The sequence below is a fragment of the Tursiops truncatus genome, chromosome 15, assembly GCF_011762595.2.
Source record: "Tursiops truncatus isolate mTurTru1 chromosome 15, mTurTru1.mat.Y, whole genome shotgun sequence".
NCBI classification, from domain to species: Eukaryota; Metazoa; Chordata; class Mammalia; order Artiodactyla; family Delphinidae; genus Tursiops; species Tursiops truncatus.
In genome coordinates, this window is record NC_047048.1 from 21,778,874 (window position 1) to 21,799,535 (window position 20,662).

A 20,662-nucleotide genomic window follows, 5' to 3' on the forward strand; every position below is an offset into this window, starting at 1 on the left:
AAGTTCTAAGCATTTTTACAAATAGAGTAAAAATGAACAATTGCCCTTTTGCTCAAAAGAATGTAGAACCAATGCTGTTGAATTTAGACTGCACTGTTAGCACTCTACAGTGGACTAATCTATACATGTCATTGTAATCACCTACTGGCTAAGCAGAAGAAACTCAGATGTGGGAACAAGTCTCACTCTAAAATTCCACACAAAGGGAAAACTAATGTCTTCATATATCTTAAAGAAAGAAATTTATGGGTATTTGGTACATAGTAGGCATTCAACTAATGCTTATCAATAATCCTTAAACCGATCTAGATATCTCTAGAATCAATTACTTGGACAAGTACTTTACAGCTGCCCCATGCCAATTTCATTAGGCACTGTAGTTTATGAAAGGTATTTTGTGTTACTAACCTGTGTTGGGAATTAGAAATATCTCCACACCAATATTTCTACTGCAGGAAGGTTGACAATTTTAGTGTCTAAAATATACTATATGCTAATTAGCAACTTCATGTGAGGTATACAGATAAAGTATTTATACTTGTGGATTCAGTCAACAAATTTTTATTGAGCACCTACAATGTACTAAATGATATTTTTGATATTTTGGAGGACGTAGATGGATCAGAGACAGATCCTGCCCTTAAGTTTAGTGTAGAGAAGATGTGCATGTAAATCTCACGAGAGAAAGATAAAATACCATAAGGAAGTGGAAATATGGAAGTTCAGAAGTGGAAGATTATTTCTTGCTGGGGAACAGGGAGGCTTCCCAGGGGAGGGGATTTTGAGCTGAATTTTAAAGGATGGGGAGGATTTGGAAATACTGACAAAGGAATTTCCAAGCAAAGTAAACATACTGAATCAAAGCTTCGAAGAAGGGGGAGAGGGTGAACTCAGGTGGGCTAAGCCATACTTTGCCCTTATTTTAAATATGAACAGTGCATGGTACCTTTCATTTCCTTTTCTGGTGCCCATGTAGTACTATAAATGGGTAAGATTCACTCCCTTGATTCTAGAAGGTTCCATTTTGTAATAATTTCCATATCTTATGTCTCCTGAAGGATGGGAATGATTTTGAGGAGCCCTACCGGGAGATGGAGTTCTTTATACCTCAGCTGATCATGATCAAGCTTGAAGTCAATGAGCCCATTATTGCCTTTAATCCATCTTTTGATGACTGCTGGGAATTAATACACAACTCTTTCTTGGAAATTATTAAGAACTCTAGGGGGATTCCCAAGGTATAGTATTCAATTATTCATTTGTATTTTTATTCACATATTGAATAAAATATAGTTAAAATGGCTGCTTGTACAAGGTAGGGTTTTATTGATACTTTGGGAGATACATCCTGAGTACACCCACTTGACTCCCAGAAAGAGGATTTGGGCCTTCAAGAAATGTCCACACATCCCATTAACAAGGACACTAAGAGTTACTTTGTGAGAAAGTAGAGCTCCCCACATGATGCCAACCTCAAAAGGGCAGATGTGTCCCAAGCCATATCCATCCTGGGTTAATAATTCATGATGGATCAACTGCCGTGTACTTTGCCAAGAATTTTCATAAGACTGTGTCTAATTTAGTTCTTGAATTTCCATGTGTTTGTTTGTTTAACTCACTGTAGGCTTCTAGGGGAGAGATTAAAGCTTCCCTTCCTGGCCCAAGCCCTTTTCCAAGTTTCCTTTCCAGGGTGGCATCACTTATCAGATTATAGACAGTTATTAGCAGACTTTTAGAACTGGGCAGGATCACCCACATGAGTGTGACTCTTTGGCATTCCATCTTCTGCCCCCTCTGGGTGGTTGGTGTGGCAAGAGGGCCGGTGTCCAGCCCCACATAGGGAAGGGACTTGCGGGGTGTTTCTCCCCTCCCCATCCCTCCCCCTCCCTCCCTCCCCATGCATTATGTATGATGCTTGGATGCTCTTAAGCACTCTTCTCTTTGCAGTCCTGTGCTTAGAGGGTTCTAAGAGCTCATGATTAGAGTCAGACTTTGTAGGGAAGCATGTGAAGCCACATGTTCCAGTTGATTTCACCAGAGAACTCTAAATTGGGGGTTTTGAACCAAACCAAGTCAGGCTAACAGGAAAACTGGATGTTCAGAGGGGGAAGAAACGTGGGCAGCTCTCCTACAAGCAGTATCCCTAGGAAGGAAGTGAAAGAGAAGACCCTGTAATTTGGAAGGATAAGTGTGGGGCTTGGAGACAGTTAAAGTACATACCACTCAAGTTCCCCTTCACTGCTGTTGATCAGCAAGGTTTGCAAGCAGCTGGGCTGGGAGAGCCCAGGGCTTATGTGGCTGCTGCTGCTAACAGCCTGGCAGGGGCTGGTAGTAGATTTAGTGGGTTGTAATGCCAAGAAGACATAGTCATAGGTCATAGTTTGTGCCAGGTTTGAAAGCTAGGCCCAAGTAAATGCTGATGATTCTACTAGACTATGAGAAAAAGCAGCCCCGGATCTGAATTCTCCATCTCGAGATGCCCATAGCACAGTCTGCCCCCCTGAACCCCTCACACTGTATTACCTCTGATCTGGGTAGTGACATTTTAAAAGAACAGTCCCTCAGGTTGAATATCTAAGAAGAACAGCAACAGATAGACAGTACTCCATCCCCTATCAGTCCTGTCTTATTTATGGTTAAAGATGAATTTTAAAAGTTGGAAAAAACGTCAGCATGAGATGTTTGAAAGTAGTACTCAAGTTGCAAAAGGAAAGCATATTTGTGAGAAAGTTACTAAAGGAAACCAAAGTAAATATTAGAAAATATTTGCCTTAGCAAAAAACTGAGAAAAACATGGATCTGTAATACTGACTGAAATGAAAAGAGGTGAATGAGAGACATAAATAAAAGGAAGCTGGATGAGATAAGGATTTTATAAAATTGAAAGTGCAATAAGCAGAATTTAAAACAGCATTAGCAGGGGATGCATTACTTTCATAATCATTATATAGATATATAAAACACATTAAATATACATAAATATATATACGTGTGTAAAATTATATATATGTAATTATATATTCCCCCTATGGAATGGAGTTGTTTTGGTCAGTCTCTCTCCTGATGGGAGAATTTTCTAACTCAAAGTGCCAGGGAAATGCCAAAGTTGGAGAAGTATACAGGAGAAAGCACTGAAGGTAATGACAAAACCAAGAAGTCTGGGGTCAGAGAGCCATGGAGATAAGCAGATAGTAACAATAATTACCTGGAAAGAGCACTATTGTTCTTGGCTCGGTTTTACAGACTGCTCTGTGGGGCATAGGAGAAGCAGCCACATTTTTTTAAAGGTGTATTTAAAAAAATTTTTAATTGAAGTATAGTTGATTTACAGTGTTTCAGGTGTACAGCAAAATGATTCAGTTATACATATATGTGTATGTATTCTTTTTCAGATTCTTTTCCATTATAGCGTATTACAAGATATTGAATATAGTTCCCTGTGCTATACAGTGGGTCCTTGTTGTTTATCTCTTTTGTATATTGTAGTGTGTATCTGTTAATCCCAAATTCCAAATTTATCCCTCCTTCTCCATTGCCCTTTGGTAACCATAAGTTTGTTTTCTACATCTGTGAGTCTGTTTATATTTCGTAAATAAGTTCACTTGTGTTATATTTTAGGTTCCACATATAAGTGATATCGTATGGTATTTGTCTCTCTCTTTCTGATTTACTTTACTTAGAATAATATTCTCTAGATCCATTCATGTTCCTGCAGCTGGCATTATTTCATTCTTTTTTATGGCTGAGCAATATTCCATTGTGTGTGTGTGTGTGTGTGTGTGTGTCTGTGTGTGCCTGTGTGTGTCTGTGTGTGTAGGCCACATTCATCTGTCAGTGGACATTTAGGTTGCTTCCATGTCTTGGCTATTATAAATAGTGCTACTATGAACATTGGGGTGCATGTATCTTTTTGAATTAGACTTTTCTCTGGGTATATGCCCAGGAGTGAGATCGCTGGATCATATGGTAACTATATTTTTAGTTTTTAAGGAACCTCCATACTGTTCTCCATAGTGAGAACCAGCCACATTTAAAATGTTCTTTCGATTGAAGACTTTTCCCAAGAGATAATCCCTTATCCTGCCCACCTATGATCTGTTGCAAGGCCTGAATGCTCCAGTTGTGCTGCCCTAAGCCATTTCACTCATATCCTGCTTTCAAACACTGCCTACAGTGTGGCTACAGCAAAGAAGTTGCTTCTCCACTGGTTTAGAAACCTTTGGATTGTCCAAAGAGGGAAGACAAAGATCAGTTGCACTTGCTTTTCCCCCTTTCTAAATCAGTGCGTTTTCATCAGCGGCATATAACTCATAACTCAGTAAAGCCCTCTGAAGAGTCTTTTCTTAGACGGATCACTAAAATCTTTCTTAGTAGGGAGAGAAGTGGAAGGCAATGGGTCCCCAACAAGGACTTGCAGCTTGCATGAGTCATGCAACTGAGAACATTCTCAGAGATACACATGTGCCATTAAGAAGTTGGAGTGTTGAATTCTCAGGAAAAATACTTTTTGTGCCTCAGATCATAACGACATAGCTTTTTCTCCTGAACTGAGAGAAGAATCTAGTACATTTCTCCCTTTCTTCAGATGAGAAAACTAAAGTCCAGAGAAAGTAGCTTACCTAAGGTCACATAGTCAGCTAGTGGCAGAGTTTGAGTTGGAACCCATGCCTCTAGTAGCTTTTCATTAGAGAGGCAAGTGTTTGGTGGTGGGGAGGGGTACCACTGTAGTATTTATTCACTCACACGATGTTTATGTGCACTTACTATGTGCCAAGCTCTGGTTAGGCCCTTCACAATAGTGAAGAAGTCAGATACAATCCAGACCCTCATGGTATTTATATCCCAGGACAAACCTAGAATAGCTCATTACACATTCATTTAATTGCAATTATGTTGAGTGCCAAGTGGGATAAATTTAGAATGTGAACTTTAAGCAGGGAAACCTAACATCCACTGGGGGCCCAGGGGGGACTCTCTAAGGACATGAGAGTTGAAAGGAGCAAGAATTTGAAAGATGAGTAATCCAACAAGAGGAAGAGGAGAGAGAATAGAGGTAAAGGGAACAGTGGGGTGATTCCAGCACCATCCGAGAAGAGATAGAGTTGAAATGCAGCTGATGTCTCTGGAAATGAGTGCATTGCAGGAGACTTTACATTTTGGTGTCATCTTCTTTCTTGTGTCTTGTGGATGTCTTGTGACATTTAAACGTCGTTTCAGGACTTCCCTGGCAGTCCAGTGGTTAAGACTTTGCCTTCCAGTGCAGGGGGTGTGAGTTTGATCCCTGGTCAGGGAGCTAAGATTCCCACATGCCTCATGGCCAAAAAGCCAAAAAACATAAACGGAAGCAATATTGTAACAAATTCAATAAAGACTTTGAAAATGGTCCACATCAAAAAATAAATCTTTAAAAAAAATAAATAAAAGTGGTTTCTCCTCTTTAGGTGGAATCTATCCTGTTCCCAGAGTTGAAAGGATATAATCTGATTCTTGGAACTGTTAATGCTGATGAAAAACTGGTTTCTGACTTTGTGGATCAAACTTTCGAGGTATTTCAGAAAAATCAAGTTGGCCCCTACAAGTAAGTTGGTTTAGTTGTAACTTAGCCATTGGCATTGGTTTAGAGTTCCTAACTGTCATCAAATAAACAATCCCTGTTCCCACATACCTGAAAGAATAAGAGTAGCCAATGTTTACTTACATCAGTGTTACTATTTAGCCCTATTTGCAGATATGGAAACCATAACTTATCAGCAAATAGATAGGAGAGCCACAATTCAGATAACAGGTTCACCTCTATTATATGAAAGCCATGGCACCAGACAGGTTCTGGCATTTAGAAATTCATGGATTTTAACCAGTGGGCAGGCACCAGTTCCTCCCACCAGGAAGCCTGCACAAGCCCCTGGACCAACCTGACTCACCAGGGCGCAGACACCAGAAACAAGAGGAACTACAGTCCTGCAGCCTGCAGAACAGAGACCACAAACACAGAAAGTTAGACAAAATGAGATGGCAGAGGACTATATTCCAGACAAAGGAAGAAGATAAAACCCCAGAAGAACAACTAAGTGAAGTAGAAATAAGCAATCTACCTGGAAAAGAATTCAGAGTAATGATAGTGAAGATGATCCAAGGTCTCAGAAACAGAATGGAGGTACAGACTGAGAAGATACAAGAAATCTTTAACAAGGAGCTAGAAGATTTAAAGAACAAACAAACAGAGATGAACAATAGAATAACTGAAATGAAAAATACAGTAGAAGGAATCAATGGCAGAATAAATGAGGCAGAAGAATGAATAAGTGAGCTGGAAGACAGATCAATTGGTGGAAATCACTGCTGCGGAACAGAATAAAGAAAAAAGAATGAAAAGAAATGAGGACAGTCTCAGAGACCTCTGGGACAACATTAAATACACCCATATTTGCATTGTAGGAGTCCCAGAAGGAGAAGAGAGAGAAAAAGGGCCTGGGAAAATATTTGAAGAGATAATAGCTGAAAACTTCCCTAACATGGGAAAGGAAACACTCACTCAATTCCAGGAAGTGCAGAGAGTCCCATACAGGACGAACCCAAGGAGAAACACATATTAATCAAATTGACAAAAATTTAAAACAAAGAGAAAATATTAAAAGCAACAAATAACATACAAGGGAACCCCATACAGTTATCAGCTGATTTTTCAGCAGAAACTTTGCAGGCCAGAAGTGAGTGGCATGATATATTTAAAGTGTTGAAAAGGAAAAACCTACAACCAAGAATACTCTACCCAGCAAGGCTCTCGTTGAGACTCGACGGAGAAATCAAAAGCTTTACAGACAAGCAAAAGCTGAGAGAATTCAGCACCACCAAACCAGCTTTACAACAAATACTAAAGGAACTTCTCTAGGTGGAAAAGAAAAGCCCACAACCAGAAACAATAAAATTACGAAAGGGAAAGCTCACTGGTAGAGGCAAACATACAATAAAGGTAGGAAATCATCCACACACAAATATGATGTCACAAATATGATGTCAAAACCAGCAATCGTGAGAAGAGGAGACTACAAGTGCAAAATATTGGAAATACATTTGAAATTAAGAGACCAGCAACTTAAAACAATCTTGTATGTATATATGTGTGTGTGTATATATATATATAGAGACTGCTATGTCAAAACCTCATGGTCACTGCAAACCAAAAATGTACAATAGATACAAAAAAGGAAAAGCAATCCAAACACAACCCTAAAGATAGTCATCAAATCACAAAAGAAGAGAACAAAAGAGGAAGGGAAGCAAGAAGACTAGACCAGAAAATTCTGCATTATGAGGGGCTGTCCTGTGTATGGTAGGATGTTTAGCAGCATCCCCGGCTTCTACCTGTTAGTAGGATGCTCCCCAGTTCTGACAACCCAAAATGTCTTCAGACATGGCCAGATGTCCCCTGGGGGCAAAATCACCCCCAGCTGAGAACTGCTGCTAATCTATTCTGAAAACCACGGCCTCAGATTTGAAAGCTCTGCCTTCGTGAATTTAATCTGGTGTCATCTATTTGAAACCCCTGTTTACCCTGTTGTTGATTCTTATACATATAGTTTGTTTTTCTGTACTGACAGTTCCATGAGCTTCTCCTTGTATCTCAGTTTCAGAGTCTCTGAAGTGTTAGCCAGCTCTTGGAAGTATACTCCTGGGCCCCACAAAGTTAATTCTGTTTACTCCATGTCATCTTTATTTTAATTCAAACTTATTTTAAGTCAGAGCATCCCCCAAACATCCTCCAATTTGGGGGAAATCTGTCCAGCCATTTCTGCCTTATCTGACAACAGACGGAGGGAAACTTAATTCTATTCAATAGACTTTAGGTTCATTAGTTACAAATTTTCATCTTAAAATTTAGATGTAGAACTTTAGAACCAGAAGGAGGGATGGGAAGTAATGTTTATTGCACATTCACTGTACGTTAGACGTAGTATTAATTGCTTTAAATATATAATATTACAGCTTTACAACAATCCAGTGAGCTGTTATCATTTCCACTTAAAATTAAGGACACTGATCTTTGAAAAAGAGAAATATCTTGTCTAAGTTCATGCAGCTAGGAAGTGGCAAAATTGGAATTTGAAGCTAAAGTTCTGAATTCCCAGTTCACTCTACTTTGCCACGTTATATTCCTCTTTCGTGATTTGGGCTGGTTTTTATGATATTATCTCTTCATTTGCCACTCTGACTAATCTGATTTGGTGACCTGTGTTTGTATGTTTGATTTTTTGCTCTTCAATATGGAAGATACTTAAATGAATACAAGAAGTATGATGACTTATTGGATAACACTGCGGAGCAAAACATCACTGCGTTCCTGAAAGAAAATCATGAAATTGAGGATTTTGTGATGGTAGGAGATGCCACTTGACATTTCGTATCTTGGTTACATGTGCTACAGGCAATCCCTTGAGTAGTCAGTGTGTTTCATTAGTATATATACTATGCTCAACATTGTACTATATTGGCTGGAGGGTGAGGCTTGGGGGCAAATGCATAGAGGCTAGAGGCAAATTAATCTACTGAATCTACTCTCTTCTACAGAAGATCAATAGCATAAAAAAGCGGAGAAATGAAATTGCATCCATGCACATTACCGTGCCTTTGGCCATGTTCTGCCTTGACACCATGACCCTAAATTATGATCTCTGTGAGCGAGCCCAAAATCTTAAAGACCATCTGATTCAATTCCAAGTGGATGTAAACCGGGACACCAACACCAGGTATTATTGTTTCATGCAGAGAAATAGCAATGATAATTGGCATGAATGGGAGAATGGAAAAGTGGACAGAACTTGCACCTTCCAGCAATGACCAGATTGAACTTCCATTTCACGTTGTTTCTGCACAAAGTGACGGTTGCAGGGAACCAGGTTCAGGCTAGAAGGTGAACAGTTAGGAGAGAACTACCTGGGTCTTGGAGTAGGAAGGTGGAAAGCATCCTGAGGCAGTTCATCTCTGATCCTTCAGCCTTTGCTTTCTTGCAGGCAACTTCAGAGAGAAATTACTTGACTGTCTGAGGTCACAGGCTCTCTCACTGGCCATCTAGCAGTGAAGACACAGCGTGATTACAGGCAGCCCTTAGAATCTCTTCTATACAGACTTCTACTGTCTGGGTCTGGGGATTCTGTCATTCAATGTGAAACTCTATATTGTGCCTTCATTTTACTGATGAGTATTTATTAAAGACGTTTTTGGTTGTAAGGGATAGGAGGCCAGACTAATGTAAAACAAGGCTAATGTAAAACAAGGAATTTGGGGCTCACATGTTGGAAAGTTTAGGAGTTCCTAGCTTCAGGCCCTCAACACTACAATTAGAATGCAGTCTTCCTCCCTCTACTTGACTGTCCTCTGTGTCAGCTCTGTTCTCTGAGAGATTCTCTCCAGTTTGTGGGCCCCAGCAGCTCCAGACGTACATCCTCCCAGGTTTCCATCCACGGGAAAAAATGGTTTCCCTTTTTTCCAACACTGTGGCACTGGCTGGTTTGGCACTGGCCTGACTTGGGTTGTTTGGGCAACAGCAAGGCAAACACCATAGCCAAGCGGATGGTTTAGATTTGGGTAGTGTTCTCATCTCTAAACCATGAGAACCAAGAAAGAGAAGGATGGGGTACCCCAAGAAGGCTTAGGCTGTGGTTAACAGAAAAGGGAATGATGCTAAGAGGCTGGGACAGCAACTATCTGCTACTCTGTTTCTATTTGAATGTTACAAAATGGTTAGCCCGTGTTATTTTAGCTCTCTTCCTCAGAGAGCTTTAAACTATAGACTAAAATGATTTAGTACTAATAACCACTATTAAATTGTTATATAGTATATTATTCATATACATGTAGATAAATATGTTTAGCATTTTATAGCTCTTTTAAGGTTTACAAACTGCATATCAGAAACTCATTAGGAAATTAATTATGATAATAGCTACCATTTTTCCAGCACATGTTGTAGTCCAAGCACTGTGTAAGTGTTCTGAACATTCAGGATCTAATCAGGTCTTTACACCAACCGTAAGAAGTTGTTCATTATTCTCTCCATTATGTTGATGAAGAAACTGAGACTCCAAAAGGTCAGCGAGTGGCATATCCAGGGCTTAACCTAGTTCATTTTGACTCCAAATTAATGCTTTCCACCACTGCACTCAACTCTCACTGGGTAACGAAATGGTGGGGTTCCTGGTTTGGGAGCCAGAAGGCTTGGTTTTGAATCCAAGACCTTCTGTTTGCTAGCTTGTGTCCCCTGGCTTCACCTCTTGGATCTTCAGTTCCTTTGCCTATAGAATAAACATTTGGGACTAGGGCAGTAAAATGTTTTCAGCCTTCAGACTACTAGGACACTTTCCTTTGGAAAGTTTGAGCATCAAGCAATTTTTTTTTCTTAAACATTTGTTCCTGTCAAATCAAAGCAACATAGTGCCTTGGTTGGTCAGTGCTTTCTCTCTCATCAAAATAAATGTACAATTTCCTTTGGCCTTTTTAATATAAATGAAAGTTAGGGTCCCATTACAAACCTGGGGATTTCTAAGGACCCAGAAACTCCAGGTTAGTAATTGAGTTCTGAAGTTTCTTTCTACCTTAAAAATAGTGATTCTGACTCATTTGGTCTTCTCAGCCACCCCATGAGGTAGGTAAAACATATATAAGACACCCTACTGAATGGAGAGAGAAAAACTAACTTGTCTGATTAGGTGAGTTTGAGTCTTCTGAACCCTTGCTACTTCATTGTCCTGTAATTGCTGAGTGGAGTACCTTCCTGTTTCCAGTGATTAGGTGTGCCCTAGAAAGGGGTGCTCTGGTCATATAGGCAGGGGGCACCTTGGAGTGCATTGGTAAGAAAGTGGGCATGCCATCCATTTCCACTACAGGTACAAGGTCTAAAGTTGCTAGAACAATGACCTGAAATATTGACCAGAAACACAAGGCCCTGAGTTAGAGATATAAGAAATTATCCCTCTGGTCTAGCTGTTTGTTTCCTTCAGGGTAGGAAATCTTGTCCAAACAGTGACAACAAGGTAGAGAGAGGCTGTAGATTGATGCAAAATGTATTGGTCTCCCTTATGGCATCCCCTACACCAGAAAGAGAGTGGTCCTGTGCTTACAGGACACCTGGACCTTTATATTTTAAATGATATTATAAGTACGTGTAGAAGACAGTATTTCTTTTTTTTTTTTAACATCTTTATTGGGGTATAATTGCTTTACAATGGTGTGTTAGTTTCTGCTTTATAACAAAGTGAATCAGTCATACATAAACATATGTTCCCATATGTCTTCCCTCTTGCGTCTCCCTCCCTCCCACCCTCCCTATCCCACCCCTCCAGGCTGAAGACAGTATTTCTTGTCCTTAGTTTATTCCTAGATATTGCTAAGGTGTTATGTTGGTCCAATTGTTAATGTCGTCAACCCATATTCAGGACTTTTTAGAGGGTCTAGTAGTTAATGGGTATAAAGGAAAAACTCAATTCCGTCTACCTCCTGAGTACGGAAAATCCAGTTCTTCTCTACTGTGTCTTTTCTGTGTGTCTCCTATATATTTTTTTATTGGAGTATAATTGCTTTACAATGTTGTCTTAGTTTCTGCTGTACAAAAAATTGAATCGGCTGTATGTACACATATATCCCCTCCCTCTTGGACCTGCCTTCCATCGCCCCCATCCCACCCATCGAGGTCATCACAGAGCACTGAGCTGAGCTCCCCATGCTATACCGCAGGTTCCCACTAGCTATCTGTTTTACACATGGTAGTGTATTTATGTCAAACCTAATCTCCCAATTCATCCCACCCTGCCCTGCCCCCCCGTGTCCACATGTCCATGCTCTACATCTGCATCTCTATTCCTGCCGTGGAAATAGGTTCATCTGTACTATTTTTCTAGATTTCACATACATGCATTAATACATGATATTTGTCTTTCTCTTTGTGACTTACTTCACTCTGTATGACAGACTCTAGGTCCATTCATATCTCTACAAATGACCCAATTTCATTGCTTTTTAGGCCTGAGAGATATTCCATTGTATATATGTACCACATCTTCATTATCTATTCATCTGTCAATGGACATCTAGGTTGTTTCCATGACCTGGCTATTGCAAATAGTACTGCAGTGAACATTGGGGTACATGTGTCTTTCTGAATTATGGTTTTCTCTGGGTATATGCCCAGTAGTGGGATTGCTGGGTCATATGGTAATTCTGTTTTTAGTGTTTTAAGGAACCTGCATACTGTTCTCCATAGTGGCTGTATCAATTTACATTCCCACCAACAGTGCAAGAGGGTTCCTTTTTCTCCACACCATCTCCAGCATTTATTGTTTGTAGATTTTTTGATGATGGCCATTCTGACTGGTGTGAGGTGATACCTCATTGTAGTTTTGATTTGCATTTCTCTAATAATTTGTGATGTTGAGCAGCTTTTCATGTGCCTCTGGGCCATCTGTATGTCTTCTTTGGAGAAATGTCTGTTTAGGGCTTCCACCCATTTTTTGATTGGGTTGTTTGTTTTTTTGATATTGAGCTAAGTGAACTGTTTGTATATTTTGGAGATTAATCCTTTGACCATTGCTTTGATTGCAGATATTTTCTCCCATTCTAAGGATTGTCTTTTCATCTTGATTATGGCTTCCTTTGCTGAGCAAAAGCTTTTAAGTTTCATTAGGTCCCATTTGTTTATTTTTGTTTATATTTTTATTACTTTAGGAGGTGGGTCAAAAAAGATCTTGCTGTGATTTATGTCAGAGTGTTCCTCTCATGTTTTCCTCTAAGAGTTTTATAGTGTCCGGTCTTACATTTAGGTCTTTAACCCATTTTGAATTTATTTTTGTGTATGGTGTTAGTGAGTGTTCTAATTTCATTCTTTTACAAGTAGCTGTCCAGTTTTCCCGGCACCACTTATTGAAGAGACTTTCTTTTCTTCATTGTATATCCTTGTCTCCTTTGTCATAGATCAGTTGACCATATGTGCATGGGTTTATCTCTGGGCTTTCTATCCTGTTCCATTGATCTGTATTTCTGTTTTTGTACCAGTACCATACTGGCTTGATTACTGTAGCTTTGTAGTATAGTCCAAAGTCAGAGAACCTGATTCCTCCAGCTCTGTTTTTCTTTCTCAAAATTGCTTTGGCTATTCGGGGTCTTTTGTGTTTCCATACAAATTGTAAGATTTTTTGTACTAATTCTGTGAGAAATGCCATTGGTAATTTGATAGGGATTGCATTGAGTCTGTAGATTGCTTTGGGTAATATATTCATTTTCACAATATTAATTCTTCCTATCCAAGAACATGGTATATCTCTCCATCTGTTTGTGTCATCTTTGATTTCTTTCATCAGTGTTTTATAGTTTTCGGTGTACAGGTCTTTTGCCTCCTTAAGTAGGTTTATTCCTAGGTATTTTATTCTTTTATATTCTTTTTGATGTATTGGTAAATGGGATTGTTTCCTTAATCTCTCTTTCTGATCTTTTGTTGTTAGTGTATAGGAATGCAAGAGATTTCTGTCCATAAATTTTGTATCCTGCAACTTTACCAAATTCATTGATTAGCTCTAGTAGTTTTCTGGTGGCATCTTTAGGATTTTCTATGTATAGTATCATGTCATCTGCAAACAGTGACAGTTTTACTTCTTCTTTTCCAATCTGTATTCCTTTTATTTCTTTTTGTTCTCTGGATGCCATGGCTAAGACTTCCAAAGCTACGTTGAATAATAGTGGTGAGAGTGGACATCCTTGTCTTGTGCCAGATCTTAGAGGAAATGCTTTCAGTTTTTCACCATTGAGAATGACGTTTGCTGTGGGTTTGTCGTATATGGCCTTCATTATGTTGAGGTAGGTTCCCTCTGTGCCCACTTTCTGGAGAGTTTTTAATCATAAATGGGTGTTGAATTTTGTCAAAAGCTTTTTCTGCATCTTTTGAGATGATCATATGGTTTTTATTCTTCAATTTGTTAATATGGTGTATCACATTGATTGATTTGCGTATATTGAAGAATCCTTGCATTCCTGGGACAAATCCCACTTGATCATGGTGTATGATCCTTTTAATATGCTGTTGCATTTGGTTTGCTGGTATTTTGTTGAGGACTTTTGCATGTATATTCATCAGTGATATTTGTCTGTAATTATCTATTTTTGTGGTATTTTTGTCTGGTTTTGTTATCATGGTGATGGTGGCCTTGTAAAACAAGTTTGGGCGTGTTCCTTCCTCTGCAATTTTTTTGTAAGAGTTTGAGAAAGATGGATGTGAGCTCTTCTCTAAATGTTTGATAGAATTCACCTGTGAAGCCTTCTGGTCCTGGACTTTTGTTTGTTGGAAGATTTTCAATCACAGTTTCTATTTCGTTACTTGTGATTGGTCTGTTCATATTTTCTATTTCTTCCTGGTTCAGTCTTGGAATGTTGTATCTTTCCAAGCATTTGTCCATTTCTTCCAGGTTGTCCATTTTATTGGCATAGATTTGCTTGTACTAGTCTCTTATGATCCTTTGTATTTCTGCAGTGTCAGTTGTAATTTCCCCTTTTTCATTTCTAATTTTAATGATTTGAGTCCTCTCCCTTTTTTTATTGATAAGTCTGGGGAAAGATTTATCAATTTTGTTTATGTTCTCAAAGAACCAGCTTTTAGTTTCATTGATCTTTGCTATTGTTTTCTTCATTTCTTTTCATTTATTTCTGCTCTGATCTTTATGATTTCTTTCCTTCTACTAACTTTGGGTTTTCTTTGTTCTTTTTTGTCTGGTTGCTTTAGGTGTAAGTTTAGATTGTTTATTTGAGATGTTTCTTGTTTCTTGAGGTGAGATTGAATTGCTATAAGCTTCCCTCTTAGAACTGCTTTTGCTGCGTCCCATAGGTTTTGGGTCATTGTGTTTTCATTGTCATTTGTTCCTATGTATTATTTATTTTCTCTATGATTTCTTCAGTGACCTCTTGGTTATTTAGCAGCACACTGTTTAGCCTCCATGTGTTCGTGTTTTTTACAGTTTTTTTCCTTTAGTTGATTTCAAATCTGATAGCATTGTGGTCAGAAAAGATGCTTGATACAATTTCAATTTTCTTAAATTTAGCAAGGCTTGATTTGTGTCCCAAGATATGATCTACCTTGGAGAATGTTCCGTTTACACTTGAGAAGAATGTGCATTCTTCCACTTTTGGGTGGAATGTCCTATAAATATCAATTAAATCTATCTGGTCTATTGTGTCATTTAAAGCTTGTTTCCTTATTTATTTTCTGTCTGGATGATCTATCCCTTTGTGTAAGTGGGGTTTTAAAGTCCCCCACTATATTTGTGTTACTTTCGATTTCCCCTTTTATGGCTGTTAGCATTTGCCTTATGTATTGAGGTACTCCTATGTTAGGTGCATAAGTATTTATGATTGTTATATCTTTTTGGATTGATCCCTTGATCATTATATAGTGTCCTTCCTTATCTCTTGTAACAGTCTTCATTTTATCTGATATGACTATTGCTACTCCAGCTTTCTTTTGATTTCCATTTGCATGGAATATCTGTTTTCATCCCCTCACTTTCAGTCTGTATGTGTCCCTAGGTCTGAAGGGGGTCTCTTGTGGACAGCATATATATGGGTCTTGTTTTTGTATACATTCAGCCAGTCTGTGTCTTTTGGTTGGAGCATTTAATCCATTTACATTCAACATAATTATCAATATGTATGTTCCTATTACCATTTTCTGAATTGTTTTGCATTTGTTTTTGTGGATCTTTTTCTTTTCTTGTGTTTCCTGCCTAGAGAAGTTCCTTTAGCATTTATTGTAAAGCTGGTTTGGTGGTGCTGAATTCTCTTAACTTTTTCTTGTCTGTAAAACTTCTGATTTCTCTGTCAAATCTAAATGAGATCCTTGTGGGTTAGCGTAATCTTTGTTGTAGGTTTTTCCCTTTCATATAAATATATCCTGCCACTCCCTTCTGACCTGCAGAGTTTCAGCTGAAAAATCAGCTGATAACCTTATGGGGATTCCCTTGTATGCTATATTTAGCTTTTTCCTTGCTGCTTTTAGTATTTTTTCCTTGAATTTATTTTTTGTTAGTTTGATTAATATGTGTCTTGCTATGTTTCTCCTTGGGTTTATCCTATATGGGACCCTCTGCGCTTCCTGGACTTGGGTGGCTATTTCCCTTCGCATGTTAGGGAACTTTTCGACTATAATCTCTTCAAATATTTTTTCAGACCGTTTCTCTTTCTCTTCTGCTTCTGGGACCCCTTTAATTTGAATGTTGGTGCATTGTTAAATGTTGTCCCAGAGGTCTCTGAGACTGTCCTCAATTCTTTTCATTCTTTTATCTTAATTCTGCTCCTTGGCAGTTATTTCCACCATTCTACCTTGAAGCTCACTTATCCATTCTTCTGCCTCAGTTATTCTGCTATTGATTCCCTCTAGAGTATTTTTAATTTCAGTTATTGTGTTGTTCATCACTGTTTGTTTGTTCTTTAGTTCTTTTAGGTCTTTGTTAAACATTTCTTGTATTTTCTTGATCCGTGCCTCCATTCTATTTCCAAAATTTTGGATTATCTTTACTATCATTACTCTGAATTCTTTTTCAGGTAGGTTGCTTATTTCCTTTTCATTTATCTGGGATTGTGAGTTTTTACCTTGCTCCTTCATCTCTAACATATTTTTTTGTCATCTCATGTTTTTTCGATGGGTGGGTCTGTGTTCCTGTCTTACTAGTTGTTTGGCCTGAGACCTCCAGCACTGGAGTTTCCAGGTAGTTGGGTGGAGCCGGGTCTTGGTGCTGAGATGAGGACCTCTGGGAGACCTCACTCTGGTGAATATTCCCTGGGGTCTGAGGTTCTCTATCAGTCGAGCAGTTTGGACTTGGCACTCCCACCACAGGAGCTCAGGCCCGACCCTCGGACTGGGAGCCAAGATCCTGCAAGCTCTGTGGCACAGGAAAAAAGAAAAAACAAGGAAGAACAATAACAAAGAATAAAAAAGAAAATAAAATTAGAAAAATTTTAAAATCTATTAGAAAAAATAAAACTGTAAATGAAACAACAACAATGTAAAACAGGGTTCAAGATGGCGGAGTAGAAGGACGTGCGCTCCCTCCCTCTTGTGAGAGCACCAGAATCACAGCTCACTGCTGAACAATCATCAACAGGAAGATACTGGGTCTCACCAAAAAAGATACCCCACATCCAAAGACAAAGCAGAAGCTGCCATGAGATGGCAGGAGGTATGCAATCACAATAAAATCAAATCCCATAACCACTGGATAGGTGACTCACAAACTAGAGAACAATTATACCACAGAAGTCCACCCACTGGATTGAAGGTTCTGAGCCCAACGTCAGGCTACCCAACCTGAGGGTCCAGCAATGGGAGGAGGAATTCCCAAGAATCAGATGTTGAAGGCTAGCAGGATTTGATTGCAGGACTTTGACAGGACTGGAGGAAACAGAGACTCCACTCTTGGAGGACACACACAAAGTAGTGTGCGCATCAATACCCAGGGGGAAGGTGCAGTGACCCCATAGGAGATTGAACCAGACCTACCTGCTAGTGTTGGAGGGTCTTCTGCAGAGGCGGGGGGTGGCTGTGGCTCACCACAGAGACAAGGACACTGGCAGCAGAAGTTCTGGGAAGTACTCCTTAGCGTGAGCCCTCCTGGAGTCAGCCATTAACCCCACCAAGAGCCTGTAGACTCCAGTGCCGGTTGTCTCAGGCCAAACAACCAAGAGGGAGGAAACTCAGCCCCACCCATCAGCAGACAAGTGGATTAAAGTTTTACTGCTCTGCCCACCAGAGCCACACCCAGCTCTGCCCACCACCAGTCCCTCCCATCAGGAAGCTTGCACAAGCCTCTTAGATAGCCTCATCCACCAGAGGGCAGACAGCAGAAGCAAGAAGAACAACAATCCTGCAGCCTGTGGAACGAAAACCACATTCACAGAAAGATAGACAACATGAAAAGGCAGAGGACTTTTTACCAGATGAAGGAACAAGATAAAACCCCAGAAAAACAACTAAATGAAGTAGAAATAGGCAACCTTCCAGAAAAAGAATTCAGAATAATGATAGTGAAGATGATCCAGGACCTCGGAAAAAGAATAGAGGCAAAGATCAAGTAGATGCAAGACCTGTTTAACAAAGACCTAGAAGAATTAAAGAATGAACACCTAGAAGAATTAAAGAACAAACAAACAGAGATGAACAATATAATAACTGAAATGAAAAATAAACTAGAAGGAATCAATAGCAGAATAACTGAGGCAGAAGAATGGATACGTCACCTGGAAGACAGAATGGTGCAGTTCACTGCTGTGGAACAAAATAAAGAAAAAAGAATGAAAAGAGCCTAAGAGACCTCTGGGACAACATTAAATGCACCCACATTCACATTATAGGGGTCCCAGAAGGAGAAGAGAGAGAGAAAGGACCCGAGAAAATATTTGAAGAGATTATAGTCGAAAGGTTCCCTAACATGGGAAAGGAAATAGCCACCCATGTCCAGGAAGCACAGAGAGTCCCAGGAGGGATAAACCCAAGGAGACACACACTGAGACATATAGTAATCAAACTGACAAAAATTAAAGACAAAGAAAAATTATTAAAAGCAACAAGGAAAAAAAGACAAATAATATGCAAGAGAGCTCCCATAAGGTTAACATCTGATTTCTTAGCAGAATCTCTAAAGCCAGAAGGCAGTGGCACAATATATTTAAAGTGATGAAAGGGAAGAACATACAACCAAGATTACTCTACCCGGTAAGGATCTCAGTCAAATTTAACGGAGAAAACAAAAGCTTTACAGACAAGCAAAAGCTAAGAGAATTTAGCACCAGCAAACCAGCTCTACAACAAAGGCTAAAGGAACTTCTCTAACTGGGAAACACAAGAGAAGAGAATGACCTACAAAGACAAACCCAAAACAATTCAGAAAATGGTAATAGGAACATACATATTGATAATTACCTTAAATGTGAATGGATTAAATGATCCATCCAAAAGGCAGAGGTTCGCTGAATGTATACAAAAACAAGACCCATATATATGCTGTGTACAGGAGACCCACTTCAGACCTAGGGACTCATACAGACTGAAAGTGAGGGGATGGAAAAAGATATTCCGTGCAAAGGGAAAGCAAAAGAAATCTGGAGTAGGAATACTCATATCAGATAAAATAGACTTTAAAATAATGCTACAAGAGACAAGGAAGGATACTAATGATCAAGGGATCAATCCAAGAAGAAGATATAAGAATCATATTTGCACCCAACATAGGAGCACCTCAATACATAAGGCAAATGCTAACAGCTATAAAAGGAAGCTGACAGTAACACACTAATAGTGGGGGATTTTAACACCTCACTTACACCGAGGGACAGATCATCTGGACAGAAAATTAATAAGGAAACATAAGCTTTAAATGACACAATAGACCAGATAGATTTAATTGATATTTATAGGACATTCCATCTGAAAACAGCAGACTACACTTTCTTCTCAAGTGCACACAGAACATTCTCCAGGATAGATCACATCTTGGGTCACAAATCAAGCCTCAGTAAATTTAAGAAAATTGAAATCATATCAAGCATCTTTTCCGATCACAATTCTGTGAGATTAGAAATGAATTACAGGGCAAAAAAACATAAAAAACACAAACACATGGAGGCTAAACAATATGTTACTAAATAACCAAGCAATCACTGAAGAAATCAAAGGGGAAATCAAAAAATACCTAGAAACAAATGACAAAACATGACGACTCACAACTTATGGGATGCAGCAAAAGCAGTTCAGAGGGAAGTTTATAGCAATACAATCCTACCTCAACAAACAAGAAACATCTCAAACAATCTTACCTTACACCTAAAGTGACTAGAGAAACAAGAACAAACAAAACCCAAAGTTAGTAGAAGGAAAGAAATCATAAAGATCAGAGCAGAAATAAATGAAAGAGAAACAAAGAAAACAATAGCAAAGATCAATAAAACTAAAAGCTGGTTGTTTGAGAAGATAAACAAATCGATAAACCTTTAGTCAGACTCATCAAGAAAAAGAGGGAGAGGACTCAAATCAATAACATTAGAAATGAAAAAGGAGAAGTTACAGCGGACACCGCAGAAATACAAAGCATCTTGAGACTACTAGAAGCAAATCTATGCCAATAAAATGGACAACCTGGAAGAAACGGACAAATTCTTAGAAATGTATAATCTTCCAAGACTGAACCAGGAAGAAATAGAAAATATGAACAGACCAATCACAAGTAATGAAATTGAAACTGTATTAAAATCTTCCAACAAACAGGGCTTCCCTGGTGGCACAGTGTTGAGAGTCTGCCTGCCGATGCAGTGGACTTGGGTTCATGCCCCGGTCTGGGAAGATCTGACATGCCGCAGAGCAGCTGCGCCCGTGAACCATGGCCGCTGAGCCTGCGCGTCCGGAGCCTGTGCTCCGCAACGGGAGAGGCCACAACAGTGAGAGGCCCGTGTACCACAAAAAAAAAAAAAATCTTCCAACAAACAAAAGTCCAGGACCAGATGGCTTCACAGGTGAATTCTGCCAAACATTTAGAGAGAGCTAACACCCATCCTTCTCAAACTCTTCCAAAAAATTTCAGAGGAAGGAACACTCCCAAACTCATTCTACAAGGCCACCATCACCTTGATACCAAAACCAGAC

The 20,662-nt window shown here is 39.2% G+C and overlaps 1 protein-coding gene across 1 annotated transcript in view; it reads left to right on the forward strand.

The window, feature by feature from the left end:
* Positions 1–20,662, forward strand: part of DNAH3 (dynein axonemal heavy chain 3) — a 198,285-nt gene that overhangs the window by 23,824 nt on the left and 153,799 nt on the right. Inside the window, exons 12-15 of the mRNA XM_033839481.2 lie at positions 1,059–1,238; positions 5,442–5,578; positions 8,269–8,374; positions 8,566–8,744. Of these exons, the coding sequence (XP_033695372.1) occupies positions 1,059–1,238; positions 5,442–5,578; positions 8,269–8,374; positions 8,566–8,744 (602 nt within the window). The remainder of the gene's footprint in view (positions 1–1,058; positions 1,239–5,441; positions 5,579–8,268; positions 8,375–8,565; positions 8,745–20,662) is intronic.